This window comes from Bos grunniens, chromosome 14 (genome assembly GCF_055505025.1).
Source record: "Bos grunniens cultivar Pamir isolate PY7600 chromosome 14, Bosgru_T2T1.0, whole genome shotgun sequence".
In the NCBI taxonomy this organism is placed as follows: domain Eukaryota; kingdom Metazoa; phylum Chordata; class Mammalia; order Artiodactyla; family Bovidae; genus Bos; species Bos grunniens.
The window spans coordinates 51,943,142-51,963,373 of NC_141178.1; the positions used below are offsets into that span (position 1 = coordinate 51,943,142).

A 20,232-nucleotide genomic window follows, 5' to 3' on the forward strand; every position below is an offset into this window, starting at 1 on the left:
GGGCACAGCAAACCAGTCCAGAATTCTTGCCTGGAGAATCCCATGGACAGAGGAGCCTGGTGGGCTACATCCATGGGGTCTCAAAGAGTCGGACATGACCAAAGTGAATTAGCACTCATGCACCAGAACAATTACTCCCTCCTTTGTGCCCCAACCATATTCCATACAAATGTCCACCATAGTCTTATTTTGTTGACAAGACAAAACTTTTCAATTATTCTGAAAAGTTTAAGACAGTGATCAGTTTATAATTCTGTCTCAGACCATGAGCCTCTTGAAGGCTAGAACTATATATTAGTCATCTTTCAATCCCTCCTCTACTTCAGGGTTTAGTATTTGGCGTGTGGTAGACAAGAAATACCTACTGAATGAATGAATGTATTTATTGATTAGTAGATAAACAAATGATTTTTTTCCTCCTAGTGCACAACACCAGGATTTCCCCACGAGCATATAAAAAGTTTCCTCACTAAATTCACCATAGTTAAAGATTAAAAGATTATACTCTCCTAATCTAATCTGGAGTGAAAACAAGGCAATGTTTGTTAACTGAGCAAAATAAGTTTATGATTTTATTAAAAATATGTTATTTGAAAGTGGAAGTGATTTTATACACCCTCACACCTACAGTTTTTTTGCTGTGGATTCTCTGCATTTTCATAGAGTTGTAAATCTCTTAAATTAGTCTGAAAAGTACAAAAAAGCTTCCTCCTCACCAACAGCCTCTAAGACCCTCCTGTGCAGTGTTCTGGCTCTGTTTCCCCAACATGCTACTCCTTTCTTTACCTACTGTTGTCCTTTTTTGCTTTTCCTATTCCATTCCCAAATTTTTTCTCCTCTCTGAAAATTTCCTTTAATACATGTTTTGTTCTTTAGTTATTCCAGCTGGATTGCTTGCCTATTTCAGAAATAACCTTGCCTTATCCTCACAGAGCTTAGTGTAGTATAAGATACAAGTAGGTGTTCATTGTTTTTAAAATACACATTTTCAAATTGGTACACTAATTCATACATGTAGTGCATACTTAAAACATGATCATCATGTGCTGGGGCACTCTGATTGATACTGTGCAATGAGGCTTTGGCACAAGCAGAAGGGAAGGTAGATTTTTTTGTAGTCTTATTTTTAAAGAACCACATCAGGAATTATTTTATGTATATCTCTTACACTGTTCTTCCCAAGTGGTGCTAGTAGTAAAGAACCTGCCTGCCAAGGCAGGAGACATAAGTGATAGGTGTTCAGTCCCTGGGTTGGGGAGATACCCTGGAGGAGGAAATGGTAACCCATTCTAGTATTCTTGCCTGGAGAATCCCATGGACAGAGGGGCCTGGCGGGCTTCAGTCTATGAGGTTGCAAAGGGTTGGACAAGACTGAAGCAACTTAGCACACATATTTCTTATACTACTTACAGCTTCTGCTTAACTCTATGAATTTTGATCAATTTTGTCAACTTCCTGGACAAGGGAATTGATTCTACTTTTTATCCATGTAGGCTCCAATATGCAATCAGGTACTAGTGTGTAATTACCTAGAACTCTGGACATACCTTCCCATGGACATTATGTCATATCTGAAGGTTAGGTTCCCAGGTAAGCCCACAAAAACCTGTATTTTACTTAAACATTCAATCTATCATCATAAGTGACATTGACAATATTTACATTCTCATTCCAAGTCCCACATCCTCTGGGCAGAAATTTGTCTCCCTCCCAAGTCCTCAACAGTAAAGAAAGGGGGTTTCAGTGGGAACCCCACTTATCCACAAGAAAAGGAATTCTGAGGACTGTAGAAGGCGAAGGAGGCTTTAGTCTGCAGACTTGCTCTCCCCATGAAAGTGAAAATGTTAGTCATTCAGTCATGTCTGACTCTTTGCGATCCCATGGACTGTAGCCTGTCAGGCCCCTCTGTCCATGGGATTCTCCAGCCAAGGACACTGGAGTGGGTTGCTATGCCCTTCTCCAGTGGATCTTCCTGACCCAGAGATCAAACCCAGGTATCTTGCATTGCAGGCAGATTCTTTACTGTCTGAACCACCAGGGATATCCTCTCTCATCCTGCATATGTACAACCACTCAATTTAGCAAGATTTATTTTTGTGGAAGAAGGTGGCAATCAGAATACTACTGAACATGACTCCTGACTCTGGAGATCTGCAGTTTCTTAAATTATTTGTTACAACGCATGTGAATTGAGTTGTAACGTGTCATGTTACATGGGAGTTCATGTGATTTCATAAGATGTATGAACCGTAAACTTACTACATGCACATGAAGTGTCCAAAAAGAGATGCCAATGGACTATATGTATGATTCAAATGTAAATATACTGTAATCAGAAGGTAAGGATATGAATAGTCGTGTGTGTGTGTGCTCAGTTGTGTCTGACTCTTTATGGCCCCATGGACTGTAGCCCACAAGGCTCCTCTGTCCATGGGATTCTCCAGGCAAGAATACTGGGGTAGTGGGTTGCCACTTCCTACTCCAGAGGGTCTTCCTGACCCAGGGATCAAACCCAGGTCTCCCTGGCTCCTGCACTGGCAGGCAGATTCTTTACCACTAGCGCCACTTGGGAAGCCTGAATACTAGTAAACAAATACGAAATTATCATCAAACATGCCTATATGAGGAATTCCTAGGAAATCACACTACTGTCAAAAGTCAATTCTGATTGCACTAAGTCCTAGCAATGCTGCCTTTCTCTTGACTAGCTATCCTTTTTCTCCCTCTCTCTCCCTCTCTGTCTCTCTAACTCAGTGTCCTCCACCACTTAATTCTCACCTTTCCCCTTCATTTCCTTCTCCGGTACCTCACATCAGGCTTCACATGAACCTATGACATAATTTCCATGCATTCTCCCTAGCATTGTGTTCACTGATGTAGCCTGTGCTATAGATAGGAAAGTACATAGCTAAATTTGTCCCATAATAATTTTTAAACAGTTGTCACACTAATTAATTATTTTTGGTTTTCAGCAATGAGTCAGTTCTTAATTAGTCATTATGGGAGTAGGGAGGGCAGTCAGAATTAACCTGAAGCTTCAAATTCAAACATAATTAATGTCTAGAAGTATTTTAAGTCATGCTGTATTTTATAATCATTTGGTAAGCTAAAGCAAAAATGATCCTTAAATATCATAACAGCTTTCAGTCCAAGTGATAGCTCTTTTATTAATAAGAGTTTAGTAATAGGAGTTGGTGATGGACAGGGAGGCCTGGTGTGCTGCGATTCATGGGGTCACAAAGAGTCGGACGCGACTGAGCGAATGAACTGAACTGAACTGAACTGACCTGAAGGTTAGGCTTTCTTTAAGATGGAGTCAGAGTGAATAATATCATGACCTTTCAGGAAATTTTTTTCAAGGGAAACAAAAAATCCGATTCACCTTTGCCCACCAGCTTGACAGCATGAAGTAGGTATTAACGTTTTCATCTCCAAATTGCTCGGCCACATAGAGTCCCAGTGATCCGTATTTGTCATAAATGTTTCTTTTTGACATGTCAGTAAGAATTGTGTGGGCGTTGTTGATTTCCTTAAACTTTTCAGCAGCCCCTGGATCATCTGGATTCTTGTCTGGATGGTGTTTTAAGGCCAATTTTCTTTTAAAATTAAAAAGAAGTGAGGAAAAGTGTTATTCAACAGGAATTACAATGACATTCTAGAAGGGCATTATTCATTGTTCATCTTTTATATATGTAAATACCCGACATGATAAGTTTCACAATAATATTGATTTAACTAAGCAAGGTTTCTTTTAAAATTAAAAAGAAGTGAGGAAAAGTGTTATTCAACAGGAATTACAATGACGGTCTAGAAAGGCATTATTCATTTGTCCATCTTTTACACATGTAAATACGACATGATAAATTTCACAATAATATTGATTTAAGCAACGTTTTGTTGTCAACTCGTGTTTCTAACGTATAGGCTCAATAGTACTGTTTTCCCCCTCACATCCTCAAAGGAATTCTCTATAGCTGCACAGTTGTTGAGTCGGAGAGATTTTGCTGTTGGTAAATATGTGACGTTTATTTTTGCCCAGAAGCTCACGTGTAGTCCACCTCAATGTGCAGAGGCCTTTAAGAGTTCCAGCAATAGGACCCCTTTACACCACAATTTCGTTTAGAACCGCAAGACTTTTCCAGAATTAACAAAACGTCACACCACATATTCTAAAAGTTAAACTCAGCTGTCAAAAAAAGAGATCTTACTCTGCTCAATGTCATGTGGCAGGCTCCACAGGAGGGGAGTTTGGGGGAGGATGGATACATGAAGGGCTGATTCCCTTCACTGTTCGCCTGAAACTATCCACAGCATTGTTAATCGGCTATATATACCTCAATACAAAATAAAAAGTTTTTTTAAAAAAAGATCTCTCATTTATACACCCTTGAATAAATTTCATGACCTATTCACAATTTTTTCACAAATCCTAACTCCCTTTTGTTTTTATGGGCAAACACTGTGACTTACCTTGTATTCAAATGTGTATTTGACCTCTTTTCAAAGAGGTCTTCCCACTTGAAATAATCTGTAGACGTTTTCTTGTGAGTCCAAGGCCTTCTCTCCTCTGTGGATCACAAGGCAGTTCCAGAAGGGTATGAATATATGTTGTGTTGCTGTGTGTGTGTGTTGTGCAGAGGGGGGTGGTTTGTGAGTATTCTTTATTCTTCAGTTATAATGAAGTATTAAAAGTGTAAAATGGATGTAAGAACTGAGCTATGATGATCAGGCTCTGGCTAGGGACTCTTTCCCCCCTCCCTCCACAGACAGATTTAAATTGATAAAACCTTGTTCAATATTGAGTCTGTAGTGTTTTTTCCTCTACAAAATCAATTAATTGTATGACTCTCTATGGAAATTCCATGTGACTTACTCTGCCTATTGTACCCATAATATTTAATAGGTATATGTAGGAATGCACTTTAAGCTTTTGTTTATTTTATCAGTGTAGATTGAATTGTTTCACTTCAATGCATTAATAAAAGGCATAAGTAGAGCAAAAAAAAAAAAATAAAGTGTATCTTAGAAACCAATCTATACAATAAACTAAAAAAAAAAAAACCACCTATTTTAGGAATTAAAGCATTGCTGGTTAGGAAGTAGGTGAATGAATAAGCAATTTAGCATCAGGATGCTTAAAAAGCACCAAAATGTTTAAAAACATAAATCATGGTGTATAATAAATTCTAACTCTGAACTCAGAATAAACAAGAAGAATAAAACAATGATGTGTGCATTCGTGCTAAGTCACTTCAGTCATGTTTGACTCTTTGTGACCCTATAGTTCATTTTAAATTTGTTTAACCAAACACATTTCATCCTTATTTTTTGAGAGATGTTTGGGGTATCTGTAAATGCTTACTGGAGACATTTTTTTATGTGCAGAATTTATGATAAAATCTTCTGCTAATAGCACAAAAATGCCAATTTTGTCATTTAAAAAAATGTATAATGTTTGCTACATGCCAGCATTATTGTAAGCATGTTATAAATATTAATTCATTAATCTTCACCACCACCAATTATAGTAATCCCATTTTATAGTGAGGAAATTTAGCCACTGAGGTGAGAGGCTAAGTAACTTGCCCAACATCATGTTTTTGTTGTTTAGTCCCTAAGTCCTGTCCAACTATTTTGCATCCTCTTGAGCTGTGCACGGGACTTCTCAGGCAAGAACACTGGAGTAGGTTGCCATTTCCTTCAGCAGGCGATCTTCCTGACCCAGGGATTGAACCTGCAGCTCCTGCATTGCAGGCAGGTTCTTTACTCCTGAGCCACCAGGGAAGCCCAGCATCATACAGCTAATAATTAGAGCCAGGCTTTGAACACAGGCAGTCTAACCCCGAGCACTGTGCTGCCTCCCACATATTCTTAAATTGAAAAAGTAAGACACAGAAAATGTTAATAAGACATTGCAAGGACTTTGGCATTTGGTCTGGGTGATATGGGAAGCCCCAGAGTGTTTTGAGAAGAAAAGTGGTTATGATCCGAATTTAAGTTTAGAAGAACCACTCAAGTCTTGGAGAGGACAAGTGCAAAAGCAGGAGACTCTTTCAGGGGAAGTTCATGGTGGTTTGGACCAGTCTGGTAGTGGATTAGTCAGAAGTGGTCAGACCCTGGATACCCCTTGGGGGCTAGCTGATGGATTGGGTGTGGGATGTGAAAGAAAAGAACAATCAAGGATAGCATCGAAGTTTCAGCTCAGGTAACTGGCAGTTTGGAGTTACTATTTAAAAAGTTGGCAAGAGATTTTTTTTTCAGTAGTAGGAAATGGTTTGCTAGGATTTAGAGTTCTATTTGAACACCTTTGAGATGCCTGTTAGACTTCCAAGTGTAATGGAGTAGAGATATATGAGCCTGAAGTTCAAATGAGAATTACTCTGGGGGATGTACATTTGGGAGTTCTCAGCAAGTAGATGGTATTTAGAGCCATGAAACTGGAAAAGATTCCCAAGAGAGTTGGATCCAAGATAAGTCCAAGGACTGAGTTTTGGGAAGGAAGAAACACAAAAGAGAAGAGGAAAGAAAGACCAATGATACAGAAGGGAAAATTTGGAGAATATGGGATCTTGGGATCCAAGGGAACAAAGTATTTCAAGGAAGAGAGTGCTCACTTGTGTCAAGTACCATTGACAGGTCATGTGCAATGACGACTGTGATTGCTGGATTTAGTGATATAGAGATCTTTGGTGATCTTGACATGTGCACACACATATACACATTATACATGTACACATGCACATATGTGCATATGCACACAGACTGTTGTAAATATGCCTTTTATAGGGAAAATATAGCAGAAAAATAAGTAAAGAGAATAATGGAAGGTTATAACCACACTTAACTGGGATTATAGGTAATTTTTTTGTTATTAAAAAATTATACATACTACTCATGTAGTTTCTTTCCCTAAGCATTTTTAAGCTCCAGCTAAAAAATTTTATGCTCTTTTAATAGTTAAGAGTTTAGAGTTTGCTCTCTTAATTAAATGACCCACTGCCAAATTAGAACAGGAGGAAGGAAGAAAGAAGTCCTCAAACTTCAATAATACAACAATCATTATCAAAAAGCCTCAAGTGGATTCTTGAAGCACATTCATTTTAATGGCTCAGTATTCCTGGAATTCTCACTCCGTGCCCTGGAACACAATTGCAGCATTTCCCCCTACCAGTTCCAGAGATCATGTTCAGGACAACCAAATGCAAAGGGCTAAAAGAAAAAAGAAAAAAACCTGGAAAATGTCTCTTTATATACACTTCTTATTTCTAGGGTTCAGTTGTAGATGGATGGCCCACTGCCCAAGACTTAGCCAGTGGAGCCTATCATTTTAAGCTGCTTGGATCTTTGTCAGCTTACAAGGGCAGAAGCACACAACCATTTATCACATTCTTCTAACAATGAAGTTGGCAAATTCAGAGGCTGGAGCACTTCCATCTGTAACAAATCCAGTTCCTTGTCATCAGCAGCATTTTGACTCCTCTTGGCAGATGCTCTTGGCTCCGAGGAATCCTCAGAAAGCATGGCTAACAGAGGCAGCTACCAAAGTCACACAACTGCTCACACAATTGCCAAAGTCACACAGTCAAGTTAATCGATCAATGACTCACCTCCTTGTCCATACATCAGGAAAACACATATGGAATTTAGGGTAAAAAGAGGGATGCTTGAAGTACATTTAAATATGAAGTGAAGTGATGTAAAAGTCACTCAGTCGTGTGGACTCTTTGCTACCCCATGAACTATACAGTCCACGGAATTCTCCAGGCCAGAATACTGGAGTGGGTAGGCATTCCCTTCTCCAGGGGATCTTCCCAACCCAGATATCAAACCCAGGTCTTCCGCATTTTAGGCAGATTCTTTACCAGTTGAGTCACCAGGGAAGCCAACATTGCCTATTCATCTTAAAGATCTTTCTTGTAATTTCTCATTTTATACTTAAAGCTGATAATAATGTTCAATCAGAATGTGTACCTTTAATTCCAAATCTTTCTATACTCTTATCACTGTTAATCTGAGATGGCTATAACTAATATTACTGATTACTGATATATATATAACTAATACTGATATATATATGTGTGTGTGTGTATATATACACATACATATATAACTGTGGTGTTGGAGAAAACTGATGAGACACCCTTGAACTGCAAGGGTATCAAACCAGTCAATCCTAAAGGAAATCAACCCTGAATATTCATTGGAAGGACTGATGCTGAAGCTGACACTCCAATACTTTGGCCACCTGATGTGAAGAGCTGACTCACTGGAAAAGACCGTGATGCTGGGAAAGATTGAAGGGCAGGAGGAGAAGGGACAACAGAGGATGAGATGGTTGGATGACATCACAGACTCAATGGACATGAGTTTGAGCAAACTCTGGGAGGTAAAGGACAGGGAAGCCTGGTGTGCTGCAGTCCATGTGGTCACAAAGAACTGGACATGACTTAGCGACTGAGTAATAACTAATATTAGAAATAGCATCAATACCTGTACTTTCCACTTCAAAATCCAATAACAGCTTTCAACTGAAAAGCATAATGAATTCAGTGAGTGGCAGATAAGATCAATATGGATTTATAGTTTTACTTACCAAAGGCTCCTAAGATCTACCTATTTTGAGGCAGTGGAATAATTCCAAGAATTGTAGTGCCCAATTCTCTCCCTTATACCATATACTACTCTGGTGAGATCTACTTACTACTCTCTACCAGTCTGGTTTTTTTTAATTTATTGGCATGTAGGTGATTTATAAAGTTGTATTAGTTTCAGATGTACAGCAAAGTGATTCAGTTATATCTAAACATATATTCATTATTTTTTAGATTCTTTTCTCATATAGGTTATCACAGAATACTGAGTAGAGTTCTCTGTACTATAAAGTAGGTCCTTCCTGGTTATCTGTCTTATACATAGTAGTGAAGTGAAGTGAAGTCGCTCAGTCATGTCCAACTCTTTGTGACCCCATGGACTGTAGCCTACCACGCTCCTCCGTCCATGGGATTTTCCAGGCAAGAGTACTGGAATGGGTTGCCATTTCCTTCCCCAGGGGATCTTCCCGACCCAGGGATCGAACCCAGGTCTCCCACATTGTAGGCAGATGCTTTACCATCTGAGCCACCAGGGAAGTCAGTACTATCTATAGGAATATGTATATGTTAATACCAAACTCCTGACTTATGCTTCTCCACTCTGTTTCCCCTTTGGTAACCATAAGTTTGTTTTCAAACAAAGTCAGTCAGTCAGTAAATCTGTTTCTATTTTGTAAATAAGTTCATTTGTATCATTTTAAAATTAGATTCCACATATCAGATCAGATCACATCAGTTGCTCAGTCATGTCTGACTCTTTACGACCCCATGAATCGCAGCACGCCAGGCCTCCCTGTCCATCACCAACTCCCGGAGTTCACTCAGACTCATGTCCATCGAGTCAGTGATGCCATCCAGCCATCTCATCCTCTGTCGTCCCCTTCTCCTCCTGCCCCCAATCCCTCCCAGCATCAGAGTCTTTTCCAATGAGTCAACTCTTCGCATGAGGTGGCCAAAGAACTGGAGTTTCAGCTTTAGCATCATTCCTTCCAAAGAAATCCCAGGGCTGATCTCCTTCAGAATGGACTGGTTGGATCTCCTTGCAGTCCAAGGGACTCTCAAGAGTCTTCTCCAACACCACAGTTCAAAAGCGTCAATTCTTCGGCGCTCAGCCTTCTTCACAGTCCAACTCTCACATCCATACATGACCACAGGAAAAACCATAGCCTTGACTAGATGAACCTTAGTTGGCAAAGTAATGTCTCTGCTTTTGAATATGCTATCTAGGTTGGTCATAACTTTCCTTCCAAGGAGTAAGCGTCTTTTAATTTCATGGCTGCAGTCACCATCTGCAGTGATTTTGGAGCCCACATATAAGTGATATCAAATATTTGTCTGTCTGACTTCACTTAGTATGGTTTCAACTGAAGATGATGTAGCACCAGCTACAAATGACATCATTTCATTTTTTATGGCTGAATAGTATTTCATTTTATATATGCACCACATCTTCATTACCCACTTGTCTGTTGTTGGACACTGAGGTTGCTTCCATGCCTTGGTTATTGTAAATAGTGCTGTGGTGAGCGTTGGAGTGCATGTATCTTCTCAAATTACCATTTTCTCTGGATATATGCCCAGGAGTGGGATTGCAGGATCATATGGTGACTAGTTTTAGTTTTTTAATGAACCTTCATACTGTTCTCTGTAGTGGCTGAACCAATTTACCTTCCCACCAACAGAGTAGAAGGCTTCCCTTTTCTCCACAGCCTCTAAAGCATTTATTATCTGTAGACTTTTTGATGATGGCCTTTCTGACCTATGTGAGGGGATACCTGATTGTAGTTTTGATTTACATTTTTCTGATAATTAGTAATGTTCAGCATCTTTTCATGTGCGTTTTGGCCACCTGTATGTCCAGAAATTCTTAACTTTAATTAGTTGAATTAATCAGTCTTTTCCTGAATTAGGGAATATATTGTCCTATAAACTCTTCAACTCTAAACTTTTTATAGATTGGACTTCCACATAGAATTCATTGATGCATTTATAGTTGATTTTCAAATAGTAGAAAGGAAGCATACAATTTCATTTTAAAAATCTAGATATGCAATTGCCCTAGCATCATTTATTAAAAAATATAAATTCCTTTTCCTATATTTTAGGATCTCTATTCTGCTACATTAGTATATTTGGCTATTTCTGAGCTAACAACAGTCTTAGGTATGGTGTTTTTAAAATATGTCTTGATATATTTAAGAACAAATTCTTCCATATTGCTGTTTTTCAGGAGTTCTGTGGCTATGCTGGTCCTTCTATATTTCCACAAAAATTTTAGAATTGGCTTGTCAGTTTACACACACACACACACACACACACACACTTACTCTGTTGGGATTTTTATTACAATTACGTTTGACTCTGCAGAGTAATTTAGGAGTTGATATTTATATGGTATGTCTACTTATTTGGAACTTAAACTTTATCATTTTACCATTTAAGCTCTGCATATATTTTATTAGCTTTATTTCTAGGAACTTAATTTTTTGTGTATTTTTTTTTTTTGGTTGTTTTTTTGTTGGAAGTTTTACTTTCATTTTTGGTTTGAAGAGTTTGTTAACAAAAGAAACCACTCTTTACACACACATAAACAATTTCAATTTTTTATAGAAGATTAGTTGACAATTTCAATACACAGTCTATTCTATTAAAAGAAATAGAAAAAAAAAAAGTAGCAGTGTTTATGGTCTTCCCTGGTGGCTTAGTGGCAAAAAATCTGCCTGCCAATCATGAGATGTGGCTTCAGTCCCTAGGTTGAGAAGATCCCCTGGAGGAAGAAATAGCAACCCACTCCAGTATTCTTGCTTGGGAAATTCCTTGAACAGAGGGGCCTGGTGGGCCATACTCCATGAGGTCATGAAAGAGTAGGACACAACTTAGCAACTCAACAACAACAGAGTATACTTTACCAAATTAGACTGACCTCCACCCAGACTTCCATCATTGACAGCAATCTGGAATCCCACCTGGGAAGTGGTCCTGGGCAGTACATCCCCAGTACATTCAAATTGCAGTTTTGTGGGGTCCTGCTTATAATCCCAGGCCACAAACTGATATCATTGTCAGTTTGCATACAAAAATGCAGCTCTGGTTTTTATGACTTTTACAATGCTGTTTGTTTCACACTGTGAGTCACAGGATTTCGTTAGACCCTGAGGGAGGGTAGGGGGTGGTGTGGAGGGGTGACCAGACCCTCAGGAGCTCAGGAATTCCAAGAATTCCTTTCTTATCTAAAGTGCCACCAGACTTGCTGTGCTTGCAGACAAGGAATCTGAGCTGTGTCCAGGCAGGTCAGAAGCAGGTCAAAACCCTCTTCTGCTTCTGAAGCCCTAACAAGACTTCCTCCATTTTAATTTCCCTAACAGTGGGCCTCAGGATTGTTTAGTTTGAACAGCATAGGAATAAGGCAAAATCACACGAGTGGTTTTCTTAACCCTACAAGTCAGACCACAAATCCAAATAGTCAAACAAAAATAATCAAAGAAACAAGGGATTAAACAAGTAGGCAATAATTTTTTGAGCATAGGGGATTTAGTAAAGAAAAAGTCCCACCATGAATGATTAGTATGTTTTTGTACATCAATTCCTATATCTATTAACTTTTTGGCAGCAATAGTAATAACAGCAGAATGTTCTATCAAGGTATGATTACATTTATCTATGAAATTTTGTAGCACTTTGGTTCCTTGCAAAATCTTACATAAAGGTTTTCAGGGGAAGCTAATATTAGGAACAGACAAAGTAGGAAATAACATTTGGGTCCATAATACCTGAGTTCTCATGAGGGGATAGTAATAGGTGGTCCCCGTCCAATATAAATGATCAACATGTACCAGGCATCCAGAAAAAAGGGGTTCCTAATTGATATGTAGAAACAGTTTCTACACCATTGGTTACAATACAGAAAATTGAGCATCCATTAAAAAAAAAAACAAAACATAGGATTTAGGGAAGACAGTCCTTTCAAAATAGTTAATGGAGGTCCCCAATAAGCAGGATTCCCAAATGAGAAGTTGGTCCACAGAGCAGGACCTCAGTAGCCTCATCACAATCCGTCAGTCACTGGGTATGGTTATCAAAGTCCAAATATTTCCCAGTGAGACGAGGCAACCAATATTCTTCTCCAAATACAATAGGTAACGCATGAAACCAGCCCTTGATACTTGTGTTCACTACACTATAAGGTGAGCTTTCCTTGGTGCCCGGTGTCACTGCACTTTGTAATGCCATTGGGGATAAGAGCCCAGTGGTTGTTAAGAATCCATGCTGTAAATAATGTTTTCCATTATGCATTAATAGACATTAAAATTCCTTGGGCCTTATCCTTTTGAGCCAGGTACTATAATAACTGGATAGAACAAACTGTCTAATCAAATATGTCAGTTAAGGATTAAGTTCGGTGTAGTTGAAATATCACTGAGCCTTTAAACAACTGTAAAATGTCTGTCATGTATTAAGCTAAGTTCCTGTCCTGTGAAAGTCACTCAGTCATGTCTGACTCTTTGCAACCCCATGGACTGTAGCCTGCCAGGCTCCCCTGTCCATGGAATTCTCCAGGCAAGAATACTGGAGTGGGTTGCCATTCCCTTCTCCAGGGGATCTTCCTGACCCAGGGATCAAATCCAGGTCTCCCCCATTCTTTACCATCTGAGCCACTGAAATACTGCCAAGCCTTTAAACAACAGCAAAAAAAGCAAAATGGCTGTCTGAGGAGGGCTTACAAACAGCTGTGAAAAGAAGAGAAGCCAAAAGCAAAGGAGAAAACGAAAGATATACCCATCTGAATGCAGAGTTCCAAAGAATAGCAAGGAGAGATAAGAAAGCTTTCCTCAGTGATCAGTGCAAAGAAATAGAGGAAAACAATAGAATGGGAAAGACTAGAGATCTCTTCAAGAAAATTAGAGATACCAAAAGAACATTTCAAGCAAAGATGGGCTCAATAAAGGACAGAAATGGTATGGACCTAACAGAAGCAGAAGATATTAAGAAGAGGTGGCAAGAATACACAGAAGAACTGTACAGAAAAGATCTTCATGACCCAGATAATCATGATGGTGTGATCACTCACCTAGAGCCAGACATCCTGGAATGCAAAGTCAAGTGGGCCTTAGGAAGCATCACTACGAACAAAGCTAGTGGAGGTGATGGAATTCCAGTTGAGCTATTTCAAATCCTAAAAGATGATGCTGTGAAAGTGCTGCACTCAATATGCCAGCAAATTTGGAAAATTCATCAGTGGACACAGGACTGGAAAAGGTCAGTTTTCATTCCAATCCCTAAGAAAGACAACGCCAAAGAATGTTCAAACTACTGCACAATTGCACTCATCTCACATACTACCAAAGTAATGCTCAAAATTCTCCAAGCCAGGCTTCAATAATATGTGAACCGTGAACTTCCAGATGTTGCAGCTGGATTTAGAAAAGGCAGAGGAACCAGAGGTCAAATTGCCAGCATCCACTGGATCATTGAAAAAGCAAGAGAGTTCCAGAAAAACATCTATTTCTGCTTTATTGACTATGCCAAAGCCTTTGACTGTGTGGGTCACGATAAACTGTGGAAAATTCTGAAAGAGATGGGAGTACCAGACCACCTGACCTGCCTCTTGAGAAACCTGTATACAGGTGAGGAAGCAACAGTTAGAAATGGACATGGAACAACAAACTGGTTCCAAATAGGAAAAGGAGTACATCAAGGGTGTATATTGTCACCCTGCTTATTTAACTTATATGCAGAGTACATCATGAGAAACGCTGGGCTGGAAGAAGCACAAGCTGGAATCAAGATTGCTGGGAGAAAGATCAATAACCTCAGATATGCAGATGACACCACCCTGATGTCAGAAAGTGAAGAAGAGCTAAAGAGCCTCTTGATGAAAGTGAAAGAGGAGAGTGAAAAAGTTGGCTTAAAGTTCAACATTCAGAAAAAAAGATCATGGCATCTGGTCCCATTACTTCATAGCAAATAGATGGACAAACAGTGGAAACAGTGTCAGACTTTATTATTTTGGGCTCCAAAATCACTGCAGATGGTGACTGCAGCCATGAAATTAAAAGATGCTTACTTCGTGGAAGGGAAGTTATGACCAACCTAGACAGCATATTAAAAAGCAGAGACATTACTTTGCCAACAAATGTCCATCTAGTCAAGGCTATGGTTTTCCACTAGTCATGTATGGATGTGAGAGTTGGACTATAAAGAAAGCTGAGTGCCCAAGAATTGATGCTTTTGAACTGTGGTGTTGGAGAAGACTCTTGAGAGTCCCTTGGACTGCAAGGAGATCCAACCAGTCCATTTTAAGGGAAATCAGTCCTGAATATTCATTGGAAGGACTGATGTTGAAGCTGAAACTCCAGTACTTTTGCCACCTGATGTGAAGAACTGACTTATTTGAAAAGATGGGAAGATTGAAGATAGGAGAAGGGGATAACAGAGGATGAGATGGTTGGATAACTCAATGGACATGAGTCTGAGTGAACTCTGGGAGTTGGTGATGGATAGGGAGGCCTGACGTGCTGCAGTCCATGGGGTTGCAAAGAGTCGGACATGACTAAGTGACTGAACTGAACTAAACAACTGTAAAAGGTCCTTGTTGTGTGTTAAGCTAAGTTCATAAAGTTTTAATGTTGTAGGGATTCACTTAGCATTAGTGGTCAAGGCTTGAACTATATCTTTACTAGTGCTATGTAATCTAGCAGACAGATAAATTTTGTCCATAAAAAGTCAAAGTTAAGAGAGGACAGGACTTGTTTGTTGGGCAGATGATATTATCCTGAGTTTGGTCACGTTTCTCCAGCTGAAGATTCTTCAGTAGATTTCTTCATATTTCTCTTTTAACTGTAGCATATCCTTGAATGTTGAGGCTTGAATGACAATCCACACTACAGTCAGGCTTCCAAGAAGAGTCTGTATGTTGCTTTTTCTCCCAAATGGCCACATTTTTGGTGTGCCCACAAAGTCAAACCCTGTAAATTGCTTGAGTTCGGATCAATGTCCACTGCTTGGATTTCCGTTTACTCATTTGTAATAGTTACAGCATTGTTTCATAGAATCTGGGACACTGTGAGAATCTCCATGAAAGACTGAAACATCAGTAGTGTGAACAGTTTCTGAAATGTTCTTTGGCGTGAACTTGTCAGTTATGCTTCCCTGGTGGCTCAGACAGTAAAGAATCTGCCTGCAATGCAGGAGACCTGGGTTCGGTCCCTGGATCAGGAAGATCCCTTGGAGAAAGGAATGGCAGTCCTCTCCAGTGTTCTTGTCTGGAGAATTCCATGGACAGAGGAGCCTGGAGGGCTATAGTCCATAGGGTCACAAAGAATCGGACAGGACTGAGTGACTTTCACTTTCTTTACCCATAGGGGAAGTCAAGTGGTCAATCCATTGGCTACCAACCAAGAATCTGTATTAATATGGCATGCTGTTAAATGTTCTTATTTTAGAGCCTGATATACTGTGTGTAAATCAGCGAATTGACTTGTTCAGTTGCTGAATCCTTTCTGACTCTTTGTGACCCAGGGACTGCAGCATGCCAGGCTTCCCTGTCCTTCACTATCTCCCGGAGTTTGCTCAAACTCCTGTCCATTGAGTTGATGATGCAAATTGACTGTTCTTGGTATAATTCTTTTCTGCCTCTGGAAATTTCCTATTCCAGAAACTAAGGTCACTTTTTTGTAGTTTTCACCATAAGCTCCAATTAGCATACAGTTCAGTGATATATATATGTAATTTTGTTTCTCCTACTTGTAGCTTATAGGGTGTTTAATCTCTATCCTAAAATAGATTACTGAGATAAGTTTTAGAATAATTCACTTCAACTTTTCAGCAATAAAACATAATAGCAAGAAACTATCACTATCTGGGAAATGGGTCTTGGTCAATATGGATTTCAATTAACAAAACTAGAATTTAATACTCATCAACACATAAAAGTTTTTTTTGTGAGGGCATTAACCTTGCAGCCAGAGAAGGCTTTATTCCTTCAAATAAGAAATGAGGTTTGTCAGGGAGCCTAGAAAAGCCAACTGGCTACCTCAGATTTACCATTGCCCTGAGTTTTTTATTTACATCTATTGTTTGTGTGGGTATTGCTCAGTCATTCACTTGTGTCAGACTCTTTACAAACCCATGGACTGTAGCCTGCCAGGCTTCTCTGTCCTTGGAATTTCCCAGGCAAGTATAGTGGAGTGGGCTGCCATTTCCTTCTCTAGGGCATCTTCCTGACCCAGAGATCAAACCCGTTTCTCTTGTTTCTCCTGCACTGGCAGGTGGGTTCTTTATCACTGCACTACTCCAGTGTTCTTGCCTGGAGAATCCCAGGGACAGGGGAGCTTGGTGGGCTGCCGTGTATGGGGTCGCACAGAGTCGGACACGACTGAAGTGACTTACCTTACCTTACCTATTGTTTACCCATTTTAAATTCCTTGATTTTCGGGTTGACTGTTTGGGGGTTGATTACTACCTTGTCCTAAGTGATCTCTGGTGGCCTTGACTTGTAGTGGCTGGAAGCAGGGCTTTGGTCCAGGCCAGAGATTGAGGTCAGGTCATGGTGGTGAGAGCACCGAATCCTAACTACTAGTCCAGTGGTCAGTGAGAAGGCCCTGGCTTCTTGGCTTTGCAGAAAAGAATTTCCATAAAGAAGGGAAAGTAGTGAAACAAGCAAAGTGTTAGGAGAAAAAGAGTAACGTACATGTGAATAGGCACATGGGCAGGCTCAGAGAGAAAGTTGCTGAGTCGCTTGTATGGTTTTGATAATAAAATATTTTTCTTAATTTATTACAGATGTAAAAGATTTTTATATACTGATTTTTTCCTACAAACTTTTTAAGCTCATTTATTAATTTTAAGAAATAATAGGGGTTTTTGTATTTTCTACATATACAATCATATAATTAGAAAATAATGATTTTTTTTCACTTCAATTCTTATATCATTTACATTTTTCCTTATCTTATTTTCCTGTATAATTTCCTGTATAATTCAGTATAAATTCCAGTATAATATCAAGTAAGAGTGACTAAAGCAGGGGTTCTTTCCTTCTTTAACTAATTCACTAAGAATGAATGAATATTGAATTTTAATCAAATCTTTCTTCTGCATCTGTTGAGAAGATACGTGTTTTCTTTTTCAATCTATTAATATAACTGATTTCTTAGTGTTAAATGAAACTGATGTTCCTGGGATAAACTTAATCATGTGTTATTTTATTTATTGCTGAACTCAGTTTTCTAATATGTGCATTTAATTCTGTCACTTTCCCTCTACTGCTTTAACTACATTCCACAAGTTTTAATATGAAGTATTAACTTCTGTATCTTTTCTACTTTCAATTGTCATATAATTTTACCCATGAATTATTTTAAATTATGCCTCCAAATTTTCAAACATAGGGGAATTTTCCAGCTATCTTTTTATTTTTGCTTTCCAACTTGATTTCCCTGCAGTGGGAGAACATATTCTATATGATTTAAATCCTTCAAAATTTGAGATTTGCTTTATGTCTCATTACATGTTCAATTTTTATGTGTTTCATGTGTACTTTAAAGAATATGTATTCTGTACTTGTTCGGTGCTTTTTTCATATAAAGACAATACATTTTCTTTCTAATTCTTTTTGTTCTAATCTTCTGTATTCTTTGCCATTTTATTCTACAAGCAAGGTATAGTGAAATCTCCCACTATTTCTGTAGGTTTGCAAATTTTTCCTTATAGTTCACTTTTTGCTTTATATAGTCTAGGCCATGTTCTTTAGAAGCATACAGATTCACAACTGTTATATATTCCTGGTGAACTGAACTTTTATCATTATGAAATATACATCTTTTCTCCCTAGTAATACTTTTTATCTTTGATATTATTAAGCTATACCAGCTTTCTTTGGGTATGTTTATACGTGGAATATACTTCTCTCTTATTTTCAGGTTTCAAATTGGAATACTAATAAAATGTTGTTTTTTAGGTTCTACTTTCAGATGTCTGGAGGATCTTACAAAACTGGGATCATCTTGATCCAACATTAGGCTTGAGGCTTTCTCAGTCACCCCAATGGCTCAAAGTGCAGTTACAGTCCATATAAGGGTGGTGTTGCCATTGTCTGTTTCTGTGTAATAAGCTACAGTAAAATTTAGTAGCTTAAACCAGTATTTTATTTTTCTGCCTATAATGTTGTCAATTGGGTTGGACTGTGTGAGAACAGTTTTTTCTTTGCTCTTTTTGGCTTTGACTGGAACTGAAGGATCTGCTTCCAGGATGGCTTCCCTGACCTGCTGATAAGTTGGTGCTTCCGTGGTGGAAGCTCAGTGAGGGCTGTTGGCTGGGAACTCTGCTCCCCTCCATGTGGCTTCTCCACATGGCTGGGTAAGATGCCTCACAGCAAGATAATGTCATGGTAGTAGTCATACTTCTCAAATGTTGTCAAAAGTAGAAGTTGCTAGGCCTTGTTGTGATTTAGGTAATCCTCACTTCCATTACTTTCTATTAGTTAAATCAGGTCAGAAAGCCAGCCCAAATTCAAGAACACTACTCAAGGATAGAATGCCAAGGGGATATGGTTTACGGAGGACTACCAGAGTAATTGTCAACCACAGATGGTTTCCTTCCATTTTGCCGTTTCCCCTGGGCTGCAGCACTTTGGCGTCTAAATAGAACTGCAGGATTTCCATTCATGTAGGGCCAGTGTCCAGGTTTGTTCTCCCTTCTCTGAAGATTAAGTCCCGCTCAGCCTCTCAGCTTCTCTTCTCCTATATTGTGACCTAGTCGTCAGCAGTATTCCCTTCTTTCAACTGTATGTTAGCTCCACAAAGAGCTTTTGACCACTGTTATATGAATGAGTCTCTGTGTAATAATTTATTGTTTATTTCTTTGCTGTAGACTGACACCCATTAGCTCAAAAGCCTGTCAGTGCCATACTCAAATTTCTACACAATCAGTTATTTTTTTATTAACTTTTTTGGCCATACTGCGAGACTTGTGGGATCTTAGTTGCCTGACCAGGGATTGAAGCCAGGGCTTCGGTGGTGAGAGCACAGAGTCCTAATCACTGTACCGCCAAGGAATTCCCTCAGTTAATTTTAAAATAACCCCAACAAGTAGGTTGTTAGCCATTTAGAGCCTATATGCTTTACATATCTGCAAGATTCACCCCACGTCTGCCAGTCATTGGTAAGAGAGTTTTGTGGTTGTGAGACTTCAAACTGGTGTGGCCCTTGGAACTCTCTGACTCAGAAACTCCCCACTCTGGTCCTGAGTGACATCACTTAGATACGTAACCCCCTTTCCAACCTTCTTCTCGCCTGGGTGTTCCCTTGGCCTCCTGCCTTTCGGCGGTAACCTCCATGCCATACACCTCTGGATGGTCTCATGCTGTCAGAGACTTCCCCTCTCGTGCAGCCCTGCTCAGGCACCACCCAGTGAAACCTGTTGTGTTACTAGCTCTCATGATTGTATTTTTCCCCTTGATCAGCCCCCGAGTCTCTCAAACCGCCAGTTTTCCTCCTCACAAGGCACTTTAGTATAATAAGCTGCTGAGAGAAAGCTGAAACAAGAGTGTAAGTGGGACTCAAGGAAGCTGGAGCCACTGGGCCAGGATTGGTGTGTAGAGTCAAGGAAGTGAAATGAAGTGAAAGCCGCTCAGTCATGTCTG

General features: G+C 39.4%; 1 protein-coding gene across 1 annotated transcript in view; it reads right to left on the reverse strand.

Annotated features, from left to right (window-relative positions):
* The window catches only part of DNAJC5B (DnaJ heat shock protein family (Hsp40) member C5 beta), a 60,084-nt gene that overhangs the window by 15,008 nt on the left and 24,844 nt on the right, over positions 1–20,232 (reverse strand). The window contains exon 3 of the mRNA XM_086336785.1: positions 3,383–3,596. Within this exon, the coding sequence (XP_086192911.1) occupies positions 3,383–3,596 (214 nt within the window). The remainder of the gene's footprint in view (positions 1–3,382; positions 3,597–20,232) is intronic.